Source organism: Hippopotamus amphibius, chromosome 11 (genome assembly GCF_030028045.1).
Source record: "Hippopotamus amphibius kiboko isolate mHipAmp2 chromosome 11, mHipAmp2.hap2, whole genome shotgun sequence".
NCBI lineage: Eukaryota > Metazoa > Chordata > Mammalia > Artiodactyla > Hippopotamidae > Hippopotamus > Hippopotamus amphibius.
This window is the reverse complement of record NC_080196.1, coordinates 27,635,819-27,649,468: the sequence shown is the minus strand read 5'-3', so window position 1 is coordinate 27,649,468 and position 13,650 is coordinate 27,635,819. Positions and strand designations below refer to the sequence as shown.

The following is a 13,650-nucleotide window of genomic DNA, read 5'->3' as shown; positions in this document are numbered from 1 at the left end:
TGAAGTGTGTGTGTCTTTCTTGATGGTCAAACAGGATTCCAATATATCTAGATTTCTCAAATGACACTGATTAGGGAGACACTGGGAGGTGGTGTGGAAACATTCATAGAATGATAAAACATCCAAAAACTATTTGTCAGGTGATAACGCTCTTTGGCATAATTTAAAGCATCCCGCACCAGCAGCACATAGCTGATAAGGCCATGGAACCTGTCTCTGAGAGCTTTGGCACAAAGGATACCATGCCAGTGTATATCCACAAGTAAAAGCTTATTTTGTAGAATGAAAAGTGGTTCTAGAATCTCAGTCAAGGTGATGTACCATTATTATTTTACTTCGTGTTTTTTTTTTCTGTCATACTTGCATGGTTTTAATTCATAGTTTTAAACTGTACAAGATCTTTTTATCTGTGTGCATATTAACCAACAATCAAAACTAATCAATAGTAAATACAATGTTTTGAGCATTCTGATGGAGAATTAAGCAATGATTTTGGTCACAACTGTTTTCTCATTTTTCCTTTTGTTTATCACATTTCTGAGCACAACTAGCTGGATGTTACTGGTCAGAAGGAGGAGAATGACAGAGGTCTCTGATTTAAAAGCAGGAACTGTTAAGTCCTGGCCTCCTTTTCTGCCCTATAACCATTCAACACCGTAGCTGGCACTCTTGACCTATACCTGCAGATCCTACCTCATCCAGGCTCTGGAGTATGTTACAGAAGAATGCAAGGGTTCTTAATACAGTGTGGGGACCTGAACTGGATTCTGGAACAGAAAAGGGACATCAGTGGAAACACATGTGGAATCTGTATAATGTCTTGAGTTCGGTTAACACTAATGCACCAGCGTTAATTTACTGATTTTGACAAATGTATCAGAGTCATATCAGATTTTCACAGTAGGGGAAACTGGATGAAAGGTATACAGGAACACTCCATAATATCTTTGCAACTTTTTTATAAATCTAAAGTGATTATAAAATTAAACGTTTATCAAGGGCTTCAGAATCAGGCTCGAATGTGAATGTTACCTCTGCCGCTTGCTAGCTGGATGATGTTCTTAATCTTTATTTATTTGATTCACTCATGTGTATTGAGCACCTAATACACAGCAGTTACCATACTAGGAAAACAGGGCTGAAAGCCCCAATCTTACCCTCAAGATGTTCAAAAGCTCATAATGGAGTTTTATAAATTAGCAGTCAATTTTATTATAGACGCTGTTTCCTCAACTATAAAAATGAGTATAAAAATGTCTTTCTCACAGAGATATTGAGATTAAATGAGATAAAACAGGTGTGAAAACCAGCATAGTTCCTAGTCTATAAAAAGCATCAAATACAGATTCTCTTTCCCTTCTCTGGGGATGATTTAAGAGGCCTGATCAGCAAGTCAGAGACTCAGGACCAAGTCAGCATCGCCGGGGGTTAGGCTCTGGCTTTGGTGCTCAGCTGTAAGAATCTGCCTTCCTTCCTGCTCTTGTGATCAGGTTCCAGCCTGGCCAACAGTTACCATGTAAAGGGGCCCTAACTTGTGCTCCCTCCTTAATTCTCGGTCGTCAAAACTGCAGGGCAGTTTTGTTTTGACACGACCACAGCCAGGACTCAGCCTTTGTCTAGCCTTCCAGAGTAGGGTTCTTCCACCTCAACATGACTGACATTTTGGACCAGATGATCCATTCTTGTGGGAGGCTGTTCTGTGCGTTATAGAATGTTGAGCATCTACCCACAAGATGCCAGAAGCTCCACCAAAGTTGTGAGAAACAAAAATGGCTCCAGATATTGCCAAATGTCTTTCGGCGAAGAGAGGAGAGCAAAATCACTTCTGCTGAGACCTGATGGAGCTAAAGCTTTTGGAGAGAGAGCTTGCTCTATGGACCAGAAATCCTGAACTTTTGTTTTAAGATCCAAACACTGCCCTTTGCCATACTGGTAAAACAGATATACCCACAAAAAGTGTTCCATACTCAATATATTCGGGAAGGGGTTAGAATCTCTGCTCCAGGCTTTCTTAGAGCCTTTGCTAATTCGAGTATGTAGTGACTTTCTAAGATGGAGCTTTATTTGACTAAGAAAAAACTTTGGAATCCTTTTTAAGGAAACTAAGTTTAAGAAATAAGGTACTAATCAAATAATTTTGCAGCATTCCAGAAGAGCTAAAGCTTGCAAGAAATGAGAGAAATTGAACTGATCCCTAAAGCAGTCTAGAATATGGAAATCATTCTTATTTAAATTTACACTATTAATTTATAGCATGAGATGAGGCCTGCCATCAGATAGAGCATGCTACTGGGAAAGAGTAATAGAAATTCAGGAAAGAGATAAAATTCAAGTGTTCATTAAATCATCTATAATTTCAAAGCAGAGGAGATTTCACGTCTGCTGAAGCTTTTTTTTTTTTTTTTTTTTTTTTTTGAGGTAAAAATGTGCCTATGCTCTGATAGCTGGTACATTATTTTAACATCACACTGATAATTAAGCACAGATTAGGACTGAAAATTCAAAGCTTCTCAGACCATAAAGAAGCATCTATTTCAAACATTTTGTTTTATAAATGAAAATTCCTACTTTTGGAATTTCAGAGTGTCCCAGATGCATAGCATCCAATTGGTAGTGCTTACTAACTTAACATTTCAGTTACCTGAAAATTCTTCCACGCTGGACTTCCTGAAGGACCCCACAATTAGTCTCCCCCTGCATGGTGTATCACCCTGGATTTGTATATTTCGGGTCAAAAGTCCAACCTCTGCAGCCAAACGAATGTGTCGGCCATGCTCCATGACGTGGGCGCTTCCTGGGGCAAAGGGAGTTGGGGGAGGAAAAACTTTTAAAAACCTATTTCGGAGATCGCCAGCTGGGGACCCAGCGAACCTGACAAATGAAAACACTCCTTCCCCCGCGGAAGTCCTCCCAACATTAAGGTCTGCTTTTCCTCGGGCGTTCTCCACAAATGTCAGCTGAGAAATGAAAAGCCCGTTCACTGGTCTCTCCTTGGGATCAGAGCGAGAGTGTTTGAGCAAGAATTCATTTCTCCTCAAGCACTGTGGGTACTGGGACAGGGATGTAAGGGCAGACCGGTCCAATTAGTGGGGTCCCCAACCTCCTTCCTTCAATTCATCAGTGTGAGATGTCCGCGTTTGGTTGTGCGTGGTCCCTGGACCTCTTTCATGAGACTGAGGAATCCCAGATCCACTGAGGCAGTGACAGGACCAAAGCAGCAGCGGCAGAGCTCTCTCCTGGCAGGTCTGAAGCGCATCACTCCCAGAAGGAGCCTTCCCAGTCTTGCGGGTTTGTTCCACTGCACACCCCACCCCCATCCCCACGCCCACCCATCACCTCTGCATTGCACGTTGCATATTACAGGCAAGGGTCGCTGACGAGTTCTCGTTACCCCTTCACTCTTTAGAAACAAAATCATCCTTAAAACTATGATTTAGAAATAGCTTTCAATACAGTTCTACCGAAAGCATGCATTCCCTCTCACATATCAGAGATAAGAAAGATATCCCCTAATCCCTCTATTTCCATGTTTTATTATTTATTAGCTATATTGTCTGGGTTAAGTGTATTTATTAGGCTGAACCAGGAAATATGGTTATTTATTATTTATATGTAATATATTTTAAGTGCGTATAGTGTATTAAAATACTCAGTACTTTTTTTTAAGAAAGGTATTTGACTTTATATTTTGGGGCAGTAGTAGTAGTCAGTTCATAAAATGAACTTCATGTCAGGAAGGACACATTCCTAAGTATTGAAAAAGGAGTCATTATTTACAATAACTACCACATTCTAAGTGGTTGTGTGATTCAATGTGCCAGGAAATGAACTGGAAACTCATCTCCCATGAGGTTTATTCTGGCTTAGCCATGAAAATGCCCGGTGACCTTGAACAAGATTCTTAACCCTTCTGCTTGCTTCTAGGCTTGCCATTATAAATAAAAAGTTAAAAAATTCCCTCATATCAAAGTATTTTTTTAAAAAAATTAGGCAATAAAATTAATGAAGGGATGGAGATAAAGCCTTCTAGGATGAGCCTAGGGCAGCAGTAAAATATTATCCATCCCCTCTGAACGCTGATCGGATCCAAGGTCCCCAGGCAGGTTGCTGAACATGTTTTTCTTGGCTCATTCACTTCTCTTAACTAACAAACCAAAGCCTTACCGATGTGCCGGTGTCTGAGCCGTTCGTGGATGCTAATATGGTGCCCCCCGACTTCTTTCACGGTGAGGACCTCTGCTTCGTGAGGCTCATATGAAGAGGAGCTAAGGACAATCTTGTCACGGGGTCGCCAATCCACTGTGTCCTCTACTATAATTCTATAACAGCAGAAAGACAGAATGAAGTACACTGGCAGTGCAACACAGGTGATCTACTAACTCCAGGGAGAAGAGGAAATTCACTGCAAGCAGCAGTCCCCACCAAGGAGAGTAAAGAAGAAATACCAACTCAAGACAGAGAAAAAAGACTCTTGCAAAAAATAATAATAATAATGTTAATAGAGTTCATCTTCTGGCTTATGTGTATACAATACAGGGATAACAAAGATATTCTGTGGCCATGAAATATCAGCCAAAAAAAAAAAAAATCAGAAAAAGTAAAATCAGAAAGAGTAAAAGCTCCACAGTTTCCTAAAATGGAAATCTTCTTCCTCCATTGGGAAACAGTTGGAATAACAAAGGTATTTCAGAAGGGATCTTTTCTTAGTTTTGCTGAAGATCTCTAATACCATTTTCAGACAATTCAACATCATGCATTAAGGCTCATATCTTCATGGTCAAGCAGAGATAGTGTAAAACCTAGAGGTTCCATTTAGTAGCTATGTGACCTTGAGGAGTCACATAACTCTTCTGAATTTTGTATCTTCATTTGAAAAGTGACATTATTTTGAGTTTCCCTTCCCCATCCCTCTGTTATTGCAGGAACAAAGGTATGCCTTCCTTGAGGGTGCTAAGTTCCAACCACTGTGCTTTCATCACAATGAGTAATGAGTTCACTTTTCTTTTTTTTTAAGCTCTTTATTGGAATATGATTGCTTTGCACTCTTGTACCAGCTTATGAGGTACACCAAAGCGAGTCAGCTGTATTTATACATATATCCCCATATCCCCTCTCTCCCGCAACTCCCTCCCACACTCCCTGTCCTGGCCCTCTAAGGCATCACCCATCATTGAGTTCATCTCCCTTTGTTATGCAGAAACTTCCCACTAGCTATCTATTTTACAGTTGGTAGTATATATATGTCTATGCTACTCTCTCACTTCATCAGAGCTTCCCCTTCGCTCCTCGCCCCAAACCCGTGACCTCCAGTCCATTCTCTGCATCTGCATCCTTATTCTTGCCCTGTCACTGGGTTCATCAGTACTGGTTTTTTTCTTAGGTTCTGTATATATGAGTTAGCATACAGTATTTGTTTTTCTCTTTCTGGTTTACTTCACTCTGTATGACAGACTCTAGGTCTATCCACTTCATTACATATACATTCCATACATTACAATTACATTCTTTCTTATGGCTGAGTAATATTCCATTGTATATGTGTGCCACATCTTCTTTATCCATTCATCTGTTGATGGGTGTTTAGGTTGCTTCCATGTCCTAGCAATTGTAAATAGTGCTGCAATGAACATTATGGTACATGTTTCTTTTTGGATTATGGTTTTCTCTGGGTATATGCCCAGAAGTGAGATTACTGGATCATATGGTAGTTCTATTTTTAGTTTTTTAAGGAACCACCAAACTGTTTTCCATAGTGGCTGTACCAACTTACATTCCCACCAACAGTGCAAGAGAGTTCCCTTTTCTTCACACCCTCTCTAGAAACATTTACTGTTTCTAGATTTTTTGATGATGGCCATTCTGACCGGTGTTTAAGGTAATACCTCATTGTGGCTTTGACTTGCATTTCTCTGCTGATTAGTGATGTTGAGCATCTTTTCATGTGTTTGTTGGCTATCTGTATGTCTTCTTTGGAGAAATGTCTGTTTAGATCTTCTGCCCATTTGTGGATTGGGTTATTTGCTTTTTTGGTATTAAGCTGCTTGTATATTTTGGAAATTAATCCTCTATCCGTTGCTTCGTTGGCAAGTATTTTCTCCCATTCTGAGGGTTGTCTTCTTGTCTTGTTTATGGTTTCTTTCGCTGTGCAAAAGCTTTTAAGTTTCCTTAGGTCCAATTTATTTATTCTTGATTTTATTTCCATTCTTCGAGGAGGTGGGTCAAAAAGGATCGTGCTTTGATGTATGTCATAGAGTGTTCTGCCTTTGTTTTCCTCTAGCAGTTTTATACCGCCTGGCCTTATGTTTAGGTCTTTAATCCATTTGGAGTTTATTTTTATGTATGGTGTTAGGAAGTGTTCTAATTTCATTCTTTCACATGTTGCTGTCCAATTTTCCCAGCACCACTTATTGAAGAGGCTGTCTTTTTTCCATGGTATATTCTTGCCTCCTTTGTCAAAGATAAGGTGCCCATATGTGTTTGGGTTTACCTCTGAGTTCTCTATTCTGTTCCATTGATCTTCCTTTCTGTTTTTGTGCCAGTACCATACTGTCTTGATCACTGTGGCCTTGTGGTATAGTTTGAAGGCAGGAAGCCTAATTCCACCAACTCCGTCTTTCCTTCACAGGATTACTTTGGCTATTCGGGGTCTTTTGCATTTCCATACAAATCGTAAGATTTCTTGTTCTAGTTCTGTGAAAAATGCCACTGGTAATTTGATAGGGATTGTGTTAAATCTGTAAATTGCTTTGGGTTGGATAGTCATTTTCACAATGTTGATTCTTCCAATCCAAGAACATGGTATGTCTCTCCAACTGTTTGTATCGTCTTTGATTTCTTTCATCAGTGTCTTATACTTTTCTGCATACAGGTCTTTTGCCTCCTTAGGCAGGTTTATCCTAGGTATTTTATTATTTTTGTTGCAAGGGTAAATGGGAGAGTTTCCTTAATTTCTCTTTCTGCTTTTTCATTGTTAATACATAGGCATGCAAGAGATTTCTGTGCATTAATTTTTTATCCTGCTACTTTACTAAATTCATCGATTAGTGCTAGCAGTTTTCTGGTAGAAACTGTAGGGTTTTCTGTGTATAATATCAGGTCATCTGCAAAGAGTGACAATTTTACTTCTTTTCTGATTTGGATTCCTTTTATTTCTTTTTCTTCTCTGATTGCTGTGGCTAAAACTTCCAAAACTATGTTGAATAAGAATGGTGAGAGTGGGCACCCTTGTCTTGTTCCTGTTCTTAGAGGGAATTTTTTCAATTTTTCACCATTTAGAATGATGTTGCCTTTTGGTTTCTCATATATGGCTTTGATTATGTTGAGGTAATTTCCTTCTATGCCCATTTTCTGGAGAGCTTTTATCACAAATGGATGTTGAATTTTGTCAAAAGCTCTTTCTGCATCTATTGAGATGATCATATGGTTTTTATCCTTCAATTTGTTGATATGATGTATCACATTGATTGATTTGCATATACTGAAGAATCCTTGCATTGCAGGGATAAACCCCACTTGATCATGGGGTATGATCTTTTTAATGTGCTGTTGGAGTCTGTTAGCTAGTATTTTGTTGAGGATTTTTGCATCTATATTCATCAGTGATATTGGTCTGTAATTTTCTTTTTTTGTGACATCTTTGCCTGGTTTTGGTATCAGGGTGATGGTGGCCTCTTAGAATGAGTTTGGGAGTGTTCCTCCTTCTGCTATATTTTGGAAGAGTTTGAGAAGGATAGGCGTTAGCTCTTCTCTAAATGATAGAATTCGCTTGTGAATCCATCTGGCCCTTGGCTTTTGTTTGTTGGGAGATTTTGAATCACAGTCTCAATTTCCGTACTTGTGATTGGTCTGCTCATATTTTCTTTCTTCCTGGTTCAGTCTTGGAAGATTGTACTTTTCTAAGAATTTATCCATTTCTTCCAGGTTATCCAATTGATTGCCATATAGTTGCTTGTAGTAGTCTCTCATGATCTTTTGTATTTCTGTGGTGTCTGTTGTTACTTCTCCTTTTTCATTTCTAATTCTCTTGATTTGCATCTTCTCCCTTTTTTTCTTGATGAGTCTGGCTAATGGTTTATCAATTTTGTTAATCTTCTCAAAGAACCAGCTTTTAATTTCATTGATCTTTGCTATTGTTTCCTTCCTTTCTTTTTCATTTATTTCTGCTCTGATCTTTATGATTTCTTTCCTTCTGCTCACTTTGGGGTTTCTTTGTTCTTCTTTCTCTAATTGTTTTAGGTGTAAGGCTAGGTTGTTTATTCAACATTTTTCTTGTTTCTTAAGGTAGGACTGTATTGCTATAAACTTCCCTCTTAGAACTGCTTTTGCTGCACCCCATAGGTTTTGGGTTGTTGTGTTTTCATTGTCATTTGTTTCTAGATATTTTTTTATTTCCCCTTTGATTTCTTTAGTGATTTCTTGGTTGTTTAATAGCATATTGTTTAGCTTCTGTGTGCTTGTATTTTTTACAGTTTTTTCAGGTAATTGGTGTCTAGTGTCATGGCGTTGTGGTCAGAGAAGATGCTTGATATGATTTTCAATTTTCTTGAATTTGCTGAGGTTTGATTTGTGACCCAAGATGTGATCTATTCTGGAAAATGTTCCATGTGCACTTGAGAAGAAAGTGTATTCTGTTGTTTTGGATGGAATGTCCTATAAATATCAATTAAGTTGAGATGGTCTAATGTGTCATTTAAAGCTTGTGTGTCCTTATTTATTTTCTGTTTAGATGATCTGTCCATTGATGTAAGTGGGGTGTTAAAGTCTCCTACTATTATTGTGTTACTGTCGATTTCCCCTTTAATGGCTGTTAGCACGTGCCTTATGTATTGAGGTGCTCCTATGTTGGGTGCATAGATATTTACAATTGTTATATGTTCTTCTTGGATTGATCCTTTGATCATTATGTAGTGTCCTTCCTTGTCTCTTGTAATAGTCTTTACTTTAAAGTCTAATTTGTCTTAGTATTGCTACTCCAGCTTTCTTTTGGCTTCCATTTGCATGGAATATCTTTTTCTGTCCGTTTACTTTTGGTCTATATGTGTCTCTTGGTCTGAAGTGGGTTTCTTATAGGTAGCATATAGAAGGGTCTTGTTTTTGTATCCATTCAGCCAGTCTGTGTCTTTTGGTTGGAGTGTTTAATCCATTTACATTTAAGGTGATTACTGACATGTGTTCCTATTACCATTCTCTTAATTATTTTGGGTTTGTTTTTGTAGGTCTTTTCCTTCTCTTGTGTTTCCTACTTTAAAAAGTTCCTTTAACAATTGTTGTAAGGCTGGTTTGGTGGTGTTGAATTCTCTTTACTTTTGCTTGTCTGTAAAGCTTTTGATTTCTCTGTCGAATCTGAATGAGATCTTTGCTGGGTAGAATATTCTTGGCTGTACGTTTTTCTTTTTCAGGACTTTCAGTATATCCTGCCATTCCCTTCTGACCTGCAGAGTTTCTGCAGAAAGATCAGCTGTTATCCTTATGGGTTTTCCCTTTTATGTTATTTGTTGCTTTTCTCTTGCTGCTTTTAATATTTTGTCTTTGTGTTCAATTTTCATTAGTTTGATTAATATGTGCCTCAGTGTATTTCTCCTTGGGTTTATTCTGTATGGGACTCTCTGTGCTTCTTGGACTTGATTAATTATTTCCTTTCCATGTTGGGGATGTTTTCCACTATAATCTCTTCAATTTTCTCAGACCCTTTCTTTTTTTCTTTTTCTTCTGGGATGCTTATGATTCGAATGCTGGTGCGCTTAATGTTGTCACCAAGATCTCTGAGACTGTCTTCTATTCTTTTTATTCTTTTTTCCCTTTCCTGCTCTGTTGCAGTTATTTCCCCCATTCTATCTTCCAACTCACTTATTCATTCTTCTGCCTCAGTTTGCTGCTGCTTATACCATCTAGAGTATTTTTAGTTTCAGTTATTTTGTTGTCGATTCCTGTTTGTTTGCTCTTTAGTTCTTCTGAGTCCTTATTAACTGTTTCTTGTATTTTCTCTATTTTATGGTCAAGATTTTGGATCATCTGTACTATCATTACTCTGAATTCTTTTTCAGGCAATTTTCCTATTTCCTCTTCATTTATTTGGTCTCGTGGGTTTTTTTCCTCCTCCTTTGCCTGCATGGTGTTTCTTTGTTTTCTCATTTTGTCTAATTTATAGGATTTGCTCTCTCCTTTCCCTATGCTGCCTGGAAGTAATTGTTTCTGCCCTCTTCCCCCTGTGGTGGAGTTTGTCCAGTGTCTTGAGTAGGCTTCCTGGTGGGGGGGTCTGGTGTCTGCTTTCTGGTGTGTGGCTCTGTATCTTTTCTCTCTGATGAGCAGGGCTGTGTCAGCTGGTGTGTTTTAGGGTATCTGTGAGGTTAATATGTCTTTAGGTAGTCTGTGTGCTGATGGGTGTGTTTGTGTTCCTGTCTTGTTTGTAGTTTGGTGTGAGGTGTCCAGCACCGGCAGTTGCAGACAGTCAGACAAGGTCGGGTCTTAGAGACTCTGATACAGGGCTCCATGAGAGTTCTCTGCAGTTAATCTTTCCTGTATCTGAGGACTCCCTAGTAGTCTAGCATCCTGGATTCAGTGCTCCCTCCCCAGATCGTCCTACTTGACTTCTAATGGAGTAGTCCAGACTTCAGAGGTTGCTTGTCCCAGCAATAAAGGGGTTTAAAGAAGACTGTCCAAGCCCCAGACTAATGGCAGAGTGTTGAGTCAAAAAAATACCAATCAAGGAAACACATACATGTATAAGACACACAAATAATGAATCCAATAGAATATATGGCACTAAAAAGACCTGATGGAAGAACCCCAGTATGCAATCAGAAAATCACAGAGCAAACCAACAGAAATTCAAAACCAAAAAAAATTAAAAACTAAAAAAAAAACACCACACACACACAAACACAAATCCAGGGAGATTTTGAAAGCTAGGATCAAATATAATAAAGATCAAGAGTACAATCGGACAGACTGAAGATTCCCAAAACAAAATCAGACAATTATAATCAGAACTAAGATAAAGACCAAACCTAATAATAAAAACTATAGCAGTGTGTCATCTGGAGAATAAAGCAAGGAAACAGAGCCGAGCAATAATATTGATTGTAAGTATATTAAGATAAAAGAAACTAAAAAAGGATACAAGACAAGGCAACAGAAGAGCACAGTGTGACTGGAAATATGAAAAGAAAAAGAAAAAATAGAAATGTATAAAAGATAGAGATAAAAAGAAGATAGGAGAGATACTGTCAGCACTACATAAAACTTAGCTAGAAAGAGAAATATATAAAAAAGCTAAAAATAAAAATAGAATAAAAAATATGTTATAAAACATGTACATCCCTTAGGACTAAGATTGTAATTAATAAAAAAAAAAAAAAAAGGTAGAACTGACCCCAGAATGGACCAGATCAATAGAATTAATAATAATATTTCTGTTTCCTTGGGGTCTCAGCTGTAAGTGTCCTTCTACCCACCTTGGGCTTTTTGTATTACTCTGCAACCAGCAGAGCTTCCTTTATTGTTCATCTATAAGCGCCACTGTGTGGGTCTAGAGAGGGTACAATAGTGGCTCCTTCCCCTGGGAGTGCATGAGCAGTGGTGCCCTGCCTGGGTCGCAGCAGCTCGGGTGGTTCGGCTGGTGCCTGTTGCAGAGGGATGCTGGCGGCTCAGGCCAGAGAGTGACTACAACCATGGCTCCCCCTGCTCCTCTACGACTCCACTGTGGCACCCTGCCTGGGTGTGGCAGCGCCTGTTGCAGAGGGATGCTGGCAGCTCAGGTGTAAACAGAATGTCTCCAGAGCTGGGCCAATCTGCAGACTTTTGGCTCTCGGCTGCAGGCATTCTAGGCCAGCCCTGCCCAGGGGCCTTTGCTATCCCTGACTGTGTTAGCCAGGCCCAGAGTGGCCCTTCCTTTGTTTGTCACAGGCACTGAGAGAGAGGCTACACCCGTGGCTCCTCCCCTCTGCTTGTGAGTCAGCAGTATCGAGCCACCACCGTGGCCACCCAGCTTTCTGTGGTAGGCCTTCTCCGCTGCGGATTTCTTCCCTCCTGTCCTCTCAGTCTGTTTCCCCACTGCCAACAATGTTTCACACCCAGAACCAGCTCTCCAGTTGCCATGTACCAGCTCCCAGACCCCCTGTTCAGCTGTGAACTGACATCTCAGTCCAAACACACTGAGCCATGGTGCAGACCCTCTGTGTGTTTCTCAATCTTTCCCATCTGCTGCAGCTCAGCCACTTCACCCTCTTTGAACAGTCCCAAATGCCTCCCTTCTGACCCAGGGAAATTCCCCATTGGAGAAGGGGTTTCCCCATCAGATAAGGGACATTTCTCTGAATTCGGCAATCTCTCCTCTGTTTCAGATCCCCTGCCCCAGGGTGTGGGACCTATCTCTTTCCTTTCTTCTCTTCCTCTTTCTCCTTTTTCTCCCCACTCTGTCCCACCCAGTTATGTCAGGATCTTTGCAGTCCTTTCTGGTGTCCAAGGTCTTCTGCTGGTGTTCAGCTGGTTCTCTGTGGGATTTATTGAATCTTTTGATGTATTCCTGATGCATCTGTGGAGAGGGATGCATTCCATGTCCTTCTACTTCACCGCCATCTTTCTTCCTATCTATGATGTCCATTTTTCGTTTTTTAACTCACGTTTAATAAAATTTTTGTTCAGTCGTCCGCTGCTGCCTAGCTTTTCCCAGGGAATCTGTTTTATTCTCCATTCATAGTCATTACCAACTTTGATGGCATAAATTTATATTAATCTCCTGCCTCTTTTGCAAATGTCCACACTTTAGCAAGTGTTGACAATAGATCTCCTCTACCATCAAAGTTTCATTCAGGCAACAGGTCCATGTGTAGGTCATTCAATTGAGTAGCATATATCATCTGAGCAACAGTATGTGCCAGACACTATAGTAGGTGCTAGAGACAGAATGGTAAATAAAGCATATGCCATTTGCACTAAAAAATAACAACTTAGATTTTGACTAGTAAACATATTCAAAGAGTCTACTATGTAGATGGAGAATTCACAGATGTTTCATATATAAGATTAACACCAAAAAAAAGAAAACAAGAAATAAAAGGGGGTCATTCTTGGGCCAATGATATGAGTCTGTTAAGAACCAAAGATTATAATTAATTTAAATCTGTGTGCCTGAGGTTAGACAGAGAAAAAGAGAGAGTGAAAAAGAGAGAAAAGGGGCTTCCCTGGTGGCACAGTGGTTAAGTATCTGCCTGCCAATGCAGGGGATAGGGGTTTGAGCCCTGGTCCAGGAATATCCCACATGTCACAGAGCAACTAAGTCCATGCACCACAACTACTGAGCCCACATGCTGCAACTATTGAAACCCAGGAGCCTAGCGCCTGTGCTCCGCAACAAGAGAAGCCACCACAATGAGAAACCTGTGCACTTCAAGGAAGAATAGCTCTTGCATGCCACAACTAGAGAAAGCCCGTGTGCAGCAACGAAAACCCAATGCAGCCAAAAATAAAATAAATAAATAATCTAAAAAAAGAGAGAGAAAAGACTATTGTGAAGTGTTGCAATTTTAAGTAAAGAATTTAGTCTTAACCTTTGTAAGACATGATTTTCTGATTTGCTATGACATCCTAGAAAACTCATAGCTACAAAATAAAAAAGCAACTCCCTAGCTTTTAAAGGTAAAGAAACAAGTA

The 13,650-nt window shown here is 39.6% G+C and overlaps 1 protein-coding gene across 1 annotated transcript in view; it reads right to left on the bottom strand.

The window, feature by feature from the left end:
• PKHD1 (PKHD1 ciliary IPT domain containing fibrocystin/polyductin) overlaps positions 1 to 13,650 on the bottom strand; it is a 443,114-nt gene that overhangs the window by 115,193 nt on the left and 314,271 nt on the right. The window contains exons 55-56 of the mRNA XM_057700365.1: positions 4,165 to 4,319; positions 2,642 to 2,794 (exon numbers count right to left, since the gene is read on the bottom strand). Coding sequence (XP_057556348.1) covers positions 2,642 to 2,794; positions 4,165 to 4,319 — 308 coding nt within the window. The remainder of the gene's footprint in view (positions 1 to 2,641; positions 2,795 to 4,164; positions 4,320 to 13,650) is intronic.